The following is a 10,180-nucleotide window of genomic DNA, read 5'->3' on the forward strand; positions in this document are numbered from 1 at the left end:
AATATAATGCAATTATTAATTTCTCTCTCATTTCTCATATAAAAAAATGTAAGCGTCAAAGGCAGCTACCCAATTTAATTTCTCCTAGCAATATTGCAGAAAGACTGGCATCGGTGCAGCTTTTTATTTTAGTATTTACCGGCACTCACATTTCAAAGTCTGATTTACTAGAGATTTTTCGACTGTTGGATGCTATATGATCCAGTATGTTGTAACACAGAATGAGATTTCCGTCTGCTTTGCAATTTGTAACCCATAATGCACTGTGACAGAAAGGTCCCGTAGGATGTGTTATGTCGGCCAAGTTTATGCCTGCAAGCCAAAACCTTGGTGCTGCCACCTCTTATTCATGGTTTCCACCACCCCCATCCCAATGCATGTGTGTCTGCTTGTGGGAAGACCCTCATGGAAGCAATAAAAAGAGTTTTGATGCTGATCTCGAATGACGCGTTTCTAGTGTGGTGTGGAGGCCAATGAATCGTAATGGTGAGTGAAGCTAAACTCTGTAATTGCATTCAGTCCCTTGGCATTGGATTATACTGAGCTATATATACTGGACTTAACAAGGTATTCAGTTCACAGTGCCCTCGGTTCTTTTACTGCTTTCAGAACCTCAGCTGAGCTTTGAGAGAGCAAGGCCTTTCCATTATTGACAGTTTGAGGTCATTGATTTCTGATCCTCTTGCTGTCTTGAAAACATACGTCAGTTTTTGTTGTTGTTGTTTTGTTTTTTTTTTAAGTTTAACTCAAGTGGCAGCAAGATGTTTTGAATGCTTAGCTTTTTTTGACAATTTATACAGCAAAATGGAAGATTTGTGACCAGTTAGGGCTTTTTGGAAAACCAGGGAATGTCAAAAAATTGTGATATTAGTATAAAATGTTTGCATTTCCGTAATTGTTTGAGGGTTTTTTTGTATAATTATCTATCACTTTGTGCTTCCATTTTTCCTCTTTATTTCCAAATGTAATCATTTATGTCTGGAACAAATCATGAAAATGCATTGGTCAAGAGTGGTAGAAACACTGGCCCATAAGTCTGTCGTTTGTTTGCACACCAAAGTTGAGGTTGGTCAGAGAAATATGAAGAGTTCAGGCATGTTTAGTGTGTTCAACTTTGTTTTTGCAATGATTTGGGCTCCCAGTGATTTGGAGTTGGCCAGCATTCTGGTACTTGATGAGGAAAAAACAGCTTTGATTGGCTTGTGATGATGCTGGCAGATGGTCTTCGTTTGTCTTTCACTTCCCCCCTATTTTCTGCTTATTTCAAGAAAAGCAATTAAAAATGAAGGACACACTTTAAAGACTTTATAGATCCTTTCTGTGGAACATTTCAGTACAATGACAGATGCTGCAGTACATCTAGCAGGTGCCTACTATCCAAAGCACAAACGTTTGCAAGTCTGAGGAGCATTGTGTGCCAGCCATGAAAACAAGTTGAAGACATCAAGCTTCTGATATTAAAACAATTCCCTTTACCTCCAGTTGGACGGCCTCCAAACCATTCACTAATGCTCATGTTGGATGGAATTATTGCAGTTTAATGATGAAATCTAGAAGCCACATGGCTGATTTCAGCTGGAGTGATAAATGAATTGTCGGTTAATATTCCATTATTGGGGCTATTGCATTTCTGATTAGTGGTTATGTGTTTGTGTTATGCGGGGAACCTTTTCGGCTTTTTAGCCCNCAGTTTAATGATGAAATCTAGAAGCCACATGGCTGATTTCAGCTGGAGTGATAAATGAATTGTTGGTTAATATTCCATTATTGGGGCTATTGCATTTCTGATTAGTGGTTATGTGTTTGTGTTATGCGAGGAACCTTTTCGGCTTTTTAGCCTCTGTCTGTCTTACTCAATCACATTAAGGTTTGGCAGATTTGTAGTGTGCTAGTTCAAGCAAGAAGGGAAAGAAAATGATACATTGCGTAATAAAATAAGTACACGCCATATAACAGCTGCTCTCTGACTGTTGAATATATGGGATTTTCGAAAATGAGCAAATGATTCAATTCTATCAGAATGAACAAATACAAAACTCTCCAGTTTAGACTACATGCATATTTTCAACAAAAAATGCACCAGTTGCTCTTTCTGCTGGTGTTTACTTGAGATCATCACATAAACAATCAGTGAGTAAAAAAAGAGTAATTGTAGCAGCTGAAAACAGACATATACAATCATAAAATGAAAGATTTCAGTGCCACATTTCTCTCTGTGTAGAGAAAAAACCCACAGTATGGTGTAACTGATGCCATTTAGGGGAAGTAGATTTCGTTCACAATCTACCAACATGAATGAATGTAGCTTGTAAATGTGTTTTGTTATGGAGTTCTTTGTTTGAGCAGTGTAGATCATGCTTTGGAGGCACAGCCGAAGGCTTAATGGGTCTTGTTCTGTTGATTTAGTGCAGACATTACCTGTATCTCGCCCTTGGGTTTGATACCGTACAGTGACTGTTTAGTTAGTACATTCGTATGTGTTTAACAGAGAAATATAGCAACATGTGCAAGTACACACACAAAATGGAATTACTATGCCATTCCGAAATGGTTGCATGAGCGTGTTCGGTTGTTAAACAGGGTTGTTTTTTTCCCATCTGGCTATCCCAGTGCCTTTCCAAGTAGAAATCGCTGGCTGTGTAGCCCCTGAGCACATCATGACTCGCTCACTCTAGGCACGCAGCTTCACTTCCAATTTCATTTCCATGCGTTTGATGGCAGGCCAGCTGTAGATGTGTCTGNNNGATTTTCTTCTGGATTTCAATTAGCGTAATGAACCACTTTAAACTGATAGAGTCAGTGTTTTTAAAACACCCGTCAGAGGAGCTTAGAATTTATGAGTGTCCATTTCCTCCAAACACACGATAATTTCCTCTTTTTGTAATTAACCTGATTGTAAATCTATTTTTTTATACTAAGGTAGAAGGAAAGGTTTACAGAGATGTCTCTGGGGACCACATTGTCAATTTTTAGTTGAAAAAAAAAATCTGATTTACTGTTATCACTCCGGTTCATTTGAGTCTGTTCAGTTTGTCTTCATCAGATGTGTCAATATGTCCTTGTGCACCTCTGAAAAAGTTAGCAAAATTGCAAACGTCTGGAGAGAAATCATTTATAATCCATGATATTGACCAGCAAAAGTTACTGCTCAAAGGTGTGTTGACTCTTTACAGATTTTTTCAGATAAAATACATGCTTCAGTGAACCGTTCCAAATTAACACTGTCCTTTAGGAGAACAGGCATGTGGCAACATAAAAGGACATCAGTTGAATTTTGTTCTGTTGTTCATGCCACCCTACTGGGATGCATTGACCATGCCAATGGCTTGGCATGTCCTTGTAGCAGGTGAAAGCCTGAGCTGGCCTGCCGTCCGCTACATGCTGAACAGATCTCAAGACCCAGCTGGAAGCTGCTTTACCTCATTAGCTCAATGAGCTGGAATATCATTATGTAATGAACTAGTTTGAGGGTCAGAGGACAGAGTTACCACATTAAAATGACAGTGTTTTATGCTCGTAGCACATCATCTCATGCTGAGACTGTTCGAGCAAACCACTTGGTTCTTTGTCAGATGGGATCTAGTTTATATAGCCACATTATTTATGTGCATATAGGCTCAAAAACCAATTATGGCCAACCAAAGAAGCATTTAATACTTAAAGGGTTACACAACTCCAAAATAAAAACTTTGTCATTAATCTCTAAACCCCAAGTCATTGCATGTAGAAGACATATCTTTTGATTTAGTCTAACACAGAACTATATTTGTACCACTGATGGCAGCTGATGGCTTTCAAACGATGTCTTTCATATTTTCTGCACCTTGACTCATTTGGCAGTCAATGGGACAGTCACAAGCATCCTGGATTTTATCAAAAATATCTTAAACTTTGTTCAGAAGATGTACAAAGCTATTATGGGTTTGGAACAACATGGGGGTATGTGATTAGTGATACAATTTGTATTTTGGGGAGGAGTAACCCTTTAAAGTATGTATGATCAAAAATACTGTCTTGACAAGCACTTAATTTCTATTTTCTCAACATCTCCATTACATCCTTTTCCAAATGCTTATGGCGAACTCTTTCTCAGCTCTCACTCATCGTTCCCTCAAGCCGGCCAGACAGTTTAACAGTCTCTCTGCTTTAGCACCATGACACTCGACGTCCCTTTCTCAAAGACACAGAGAAAGATATGAGCCATGTCAGCAGATACAAAGCTGCACCACTGTCACCTGCAGATACAAGCTCTGCACTGTGAGAGCGAGAGAAAGACAAAAGAGAGGAAGAAGAAAGGCAAAAGAAACTGGGTCATAGACAAAAGGGCTTCCAGCGGTGTAGGGCTGCGAAACGTCTTTATCACCGCACAAAAGGGATTTGAGGAATGCTTCGGAGTTGAAAAATGTGTTAATTGCAGAGTCCTAGACGCTAGTCTGTCAGGTTTTTTTTTTTTATCCGCCGTTATAACAGAATATGCAAATAGCCCCGCAGTGTGCATATTGCATTCAAATGAGTGACAGGAAGGTTGAAGGGTGGGATCACGCTTCACTTTAGAAGCTCCCGGATCTCCCGCTGCGGCATGGGAAGTGTTTCATCAGCGCTGCGGCAGGTGCAAGGGGGAGGGATCCGTCTGCGGGACCTCGAGGGACGACGGGGCAGGTTAGAGAGCAAGCAGGGTCGGTTTCGGAGACGATTTACTCTCCCTGATTACCACATGCTTCAGTCAGGCGAACCCCTCCAGCCCTGTGCCCCCCGTGCAAGCATGTTCCACTTAATAGACTGTGTTTCGCACATGGGACGGTTAAAGATCGTAGGGGTTGGGGGGTTGTACCTGCACACAGATGCACACTAGGCCCCGAGCATTTATTCAGGGGGGTACGTGTGTATGTGTGGCTGATGAACAGGTGGGGTCTCTCTTGAGACCCCCAGTCTCATTAAAAGCAGCAGAAAGGAAACGACACACATGTACCTCTGAACCCCCCACCAGACGGGGCTGTACAACAGCTGAAAGGGAAAGATTTACCCCCCGCTGCTCCGTAGGGAGATGCAACAGACCGGATTAGAGGGGGTATGAATGAACCCAGCAGTCTTCCCATTATGTAATAGACCCCTAGGTCTGCTCCCGCCCCAACCCCGGCCTCGGGCCCCGATGCTTTGACTGCTCTGGAGCAGCTGAGCATGCTCTAGCTCTTGAATGAAGGGGACTGTGTATCCTGTATTGATTAGCATTGTTAACTGTGTATAAAATCAATACCAGAATCAAAATACTGGTAACCCTGAAGCATGATAGTTTTCACAGCTGCTGCAGGAGTATTACTAGCTTAGCGGTTTGATTGCAGATTGGTGCACGTTTAGTGATTTCTTACTGTCATTATGGACTGATTGCAGTGCTGTATTTAGAGTCCTTGAGTGTTATTTTGAATCGAATCTGTCCATCTATCCATTTGTCATTCCAGGAGTCGCTCAATCATTCTATCTATCATTCTGTCGGTAGATATATCTATTCTTCTAGATATAGTTCTATCATTCTGTTAGTTTAGATATGATTCTGTCTGTCATTCTTACCTTCTATCTGTCATTCTGTCATTCTATCTCTCGTTCTATCACTTGATACATCTATCAATCTAGATATAGTTATATCTTTCTGTTAGTTTAGATATCATTCTGTCTGTCATGCTTACCTTCTGTCATTCTGTCATTCTATCTCTCATTCTATCACTTGATACATCTATCAATATAAATATAGTTAAATCAGTCATTGTTGTCAATCTAGGTATCATTCTATTGTTCTGTCTGTCACTCTATCCTTCTAACTGTTGTTCAGACCTTTTGTTGTTTTAACATTCTGGCGTTCTATAATTCTGTCCTTCAATCTATTGTTCTATCCTTCAATATATCTATAGTTCTGTCCTAAATATATTGTTCTATCAAATCTGTTGCTTGATTCTTTTGTCACTTTGTCTTTTTATCTGTTGCTGTTGTTTTACCTGCTATTTAACCATTTAATCTGTCATTCTATCATTCTGTTGTTCTGTCTCTCTGTCATTCTATCATTATTTTGACTTGTACTATTGTTCTATCATTCTAGATATCTGCTTTTTTTAAATCCAAATTAAATAGCAATTCTCTCTATCATTTTATAAAACCGAAATTTGCATCTGCATTCCTTGTTTCAAGTATTTGAACTGGAATCAAGTCATTTCAGTTCTGAATGGCACTTTTACATGTATTATAGGTTTTCTAAAGGTGTATTTTTGTTTTGCTCACCTGTGTACACATTCATCCAATAGATCTTTTTTTGCTGTTTTTTTATCTATCTGCTATCTACATAAAAAAAAAAAGCAGTTAGTTTAAAAACAGAAAAAAAATGCTGCAATCTGCCCTGTTTCCCAGCACTCTAGCTGGTTTTGGATGCAGCGAGTCCAGTGTGAATTTCCCCAAAGGTGTTTGACTCATAACACTCTCTCTACTGTGGACCTCTTAGCTTTCTTTACCTGCAGTTAGAGGAAATGCCTTGCATTTTGTCATCTGCAGTAGCACAATAGAGACTCCAGTCTACTTTTCTATTCATAAGTGGATTTTCACCCATACTACTGAGCCAATGTCCTTTAGAAACCCATATAGGATGGCTTTTTCCACCTGGTCCCCATCCAACGTGCCATGTGAACATCTGTAGACATTCTGCAGCCATTCTCCACATTTCAACATGCTTTATAATTACTATGGCTACTCAGCCTGGGACATTACATTTTTGGCAATTCGTTCTTGTTAAAGACATGACAGGAAAAGGGAATGTGTGAGCGTGTGTCACTAAGAGGATTAAATGAATAATGAACATAATTATCAGTTCTACGTTGGCCACCTTTCCTCCCCAGTGTATTGGAATATTCATTATCTGGGGCATTTCCTTATTCATGATCCCACTGTGAGAGGAATGATGTAGTTAATGATAAAGTCAGAGGTGACAGGATTGAATTTTCCCGGTGCTAAAGAGCGGATTATAGCAGTGAAATCCTTTACTAGGTGGGAAAACCGGACTCTAAAGACACATTATGGTTAAACTACACTGTAAAAAGATGATATATGTGACCAGACCAGACCGCTGTAGATTTGATTCTATGGTCATCAACATTTTCTTAGTCTTTGGAGATTGCTTGGTTGATTTAGTGAGAGAGAAAGCATGTATTTCATTGTGTCGGTCTGTTTTAATTGTGCTTATTCTATTGTTTCAGGCGCTGTGGATATATTAAAGCAAAGCAAGACCCAGAGGAAGAGAAAATGCAGTTTCAGCATGGACGAGGTAATGCACACAGGTTTTTTGGTCTTGGAAAATAACTCATATCTTTTAAGAGTAATCAGCAAAATATTGGGCAAAACTTTTTGAGATGTCTAATATAGTGCATAGTTTGAGATGTCATCAAATCAGGATTGTATTTTTTCTGGCCAGTCAAACTGTGAATATAATTCAGTCTGGCTGGATGGATGAATAAAGAAAACGCATGTTTTTTCCAGCAAATTGTCGGTTAGTGAAGAGAGCCTCTGATGCATCTGCTGATAAATGATGTCTCTGATCGCTCTAGTTGCCTAATGTGTGTTTTCTCTAATGACACTTTTCCTGCCTGCCAAAGACAATGTTTAATGAGGTTGAAAATGCAGCACTCCCCTTCTTTTAGGAAAATGGATGGATCAGTCTAGGTAACTAAAGTGACTGTAAAGTAACCCTAATGTTATCTTCACTCCTACTGTCTTCTTGCATTGCAGTCAAACTTCCAGAAACACGCATGTACATTCACCCACACACTTATGAGGACCCCAACCAGGCGGTGCGAGACTTCGCCAAAGAGATCGAAGTTTCCAACATACGGATCGAGAGAGTTATTGGGGCCGGTAAGTCAAAAACAAATTGCCTCAGAAACATGCCCTACTTGTGTAAACCACTTGAAAACTCTCCAAGGGATTATAATGCAATGAAGTAAGGGATTGAGGGCAAATTCAATTAACTGACAGGCTCTTGTTTGACTCTCAGGTGAGTTTGGAGAGGTTTGCAGTGGCCGTCTGAGGCTGCCCAGTAAGAGGGAGATCCAGGTGGCCATAAAGAGTCTGAAAGCCGGATATTCGGAGCAGCAGAGACGTGACTTTCTGAGTGAGGCCAGCATTATGGGCCAGTTCGACCATCCCAACATCATTCGACTGGAGGGAGTCGTTACCAGATGTAAGCATTTATATCCGAAACACATTTGCACATAACGTCTTTTGCTGGAAATAGTTTGTACCCCTTGTGTTTTCCACACATAGATAATTGACCCTACAATCTTCAACAAAAACCAAATAGCGCGGTTCATGAATATTCATTCGAATAAATATGTATGACAATATTTATATCAGTGATTTTCTGCCCTACTTCTACTTTAGAATACAAATGTGCTATGACAGTATGCCTTTGAATTTGCTTTTATAGCTTTGAATTATCAATCTAGCTGGTAAGATAATGTCTTTAGAAAGGTCGGAGATAATACATCATCAAGGTGAAAGTTGACTTAAATTGTTTGCAGAAAAAATAAATAGAAGAAACCACTTTCATTATATAAACGCATATTAGGTCTATATTACCTCTGATTGCTTGTATTGCTACTCTGAGTGTTTACTGCCTGCACGCTGATAACGAGGATGCTAATATTGGCTGTGATTAGAATAATGCTTCTGAACCTGAATTTGCCAACTATTGTGCGTTTCAGTTTCTATTGTCTGCATTTTAAAAAAGCAGTATCTTACAACAGGTGTTTTGGTCACTATTGAGCGATAATTTCCTCTACCGATCTCTCTTTAGGATTTTTTCCTCCTTAAAATCTCTGTGGATTAGACTGACAAGCTCTATAACAAAAGGACCGTCCATATTCATGCCAGCTGCATGAATATCGATAATACAAACATATAATTGGATGTGAGTTTTGGGAGGGATCATGAATATTCAGCATCAGAGTTATTAACATTAATCCTCTCGAGATTTCCTCCCAGTTCCCCTTACTCGTGCAAAATGCTAATGGTGGCCTTTAGTTTGATTCAGTTCAAATAGGTATTATTAAATGTTGGCTGTACAGCTTTTCCTCTCTTATTAAATAAAAGAATAGTCATTTTCCCTTTTTTTATTCTGTGCTGTTACAACATAATAACAGGTTATGCAAGGTATGCAGGTATGCAAATTTATACACGGATTAATAACTATAGTACACACGCTCTTCTTGAGAACATTCCTGATTAATAAACAATTGAATAAGAATAAATTATGCACAAATGTACAGTTGGACAGGAACCTTTTTCCTGCGCACGTACAGCATGCAAACACAACTGTACGTGATTATTTGCGAATAAAACTCAGTGAAAATATCATATTACGTATCTTCCATATTGCTCTTTCTGGCAAGTAATATAACACACATGTGTGCGTGCGTCGGTTTGCAAACGAGTCCTGATCCTCCACTGATTGGGTGAGATATGATAGCCGGAGTAATTTCACAGGTCACGGATCAGCCTGATGGTGTAGGGGATGGGGATAGGAGAGGTCAGTGACCTCCTCGCACTGCATTACAGAAGCAGCTGTCAATCCAGCCCCCTCCTCGTACGCACAGACTAATCACAGCACTGATGGAGCCGAGCGGAGATGCATTAAAGAGGCTGAAGAGTGTTTATGCTGCCTGATGGAGCGCCGGCGAGAAAGACAAAGAGTTTTTCGCTGTAATATGAAAAGCATCTGTCACGTAACAGAGCTTTCGGAGAGGCGCTCTATCATTACCACCTCAGACGGAAAAAATTAGACCGTGATTGAGCTTTTTGTAATGCAAATGTGTCAGGAGCTCAGAGAATGGAATCAGAATAGACCTTAATGCCCCATTCAGTTCTTTATCCCCCATCTTTGCAAAAACACAGAGCTGTCATCGTCTCTATTATAAACCCATTGTGCATCTAACCATCAGATTAGCGGACTCCAGTCTGCTATCTGATAACTTTTGCCATCCGTGGCTGTATTTTCAGGTTCATTCCAGCTGAGTCCTCAAGAAAAGTTTTTCTTTGTGCCATAAAAAGCAGGAACAATAGATAAGAGAATGCCATTTGTAAATCATTGAAAGTATTGCTTTGTTCAGAGTAATGTGTGCTTTAAAGCTAGAGCTTAACTTGTTTTGAG

At 39.8% G+C, this 10,180-nt stretch overlaps 1 protein-coding gene across 1 annotated transcript in view; it reads left to right on the forward strand.

The window, feature by feature from the left end:
• The first annotated feature begins 4,202 nt into the window (after nucleotides 1-4,202).
• LOC122323336 (ephrin type-A receptor 4a-like) overlaps nucleotides 4,203-10,180 on the forward strand; it is an 11,122-nt gene continuing 5,144 nt past the window's right edge. Inside the window, exons 1-5 of the mRNA XM_043217080.1 lie at nucleotides 4,203-4,431; nucleotides 4,521-4,659; nucleotides 7,233-7,300; nucleotides 7,762-7,887; nucleotides 8,027-8,212. Coding sequence (XP_043073015.1) covers nucleotides 4,203-4,431; nucleotides 4,521-4,659; nucleotides 7,233-7,300; nucleotides 7,762-7,887; nucleotides 8,027-8,212 — 748 coding nt within the window. The remainder of the gene's footprint in view (nucleotides 4,432-4,520; nucleotides 4,660-7,232; nucleotides 7,301-7,761; nucleotides 7,888-8,026; nucleotides 8,213-10,180) is intronic.

The sequence above is a fragment of the Puntigrus tetrazona genome, chromosome 19 (assembly GCF_018831695.1).
Source record: "Puntigrus tetrazona isolate hp1 chromosome 19, ASM1883169v1, whole genome shotgun sequence".
NCBI classification, from domain to species: Eukaryota; Metazoa; Chordata; class Actinopteri; order Cypriniformes; family Cyprinidae; genus Puntigrus; species Puntigrus tetrazona.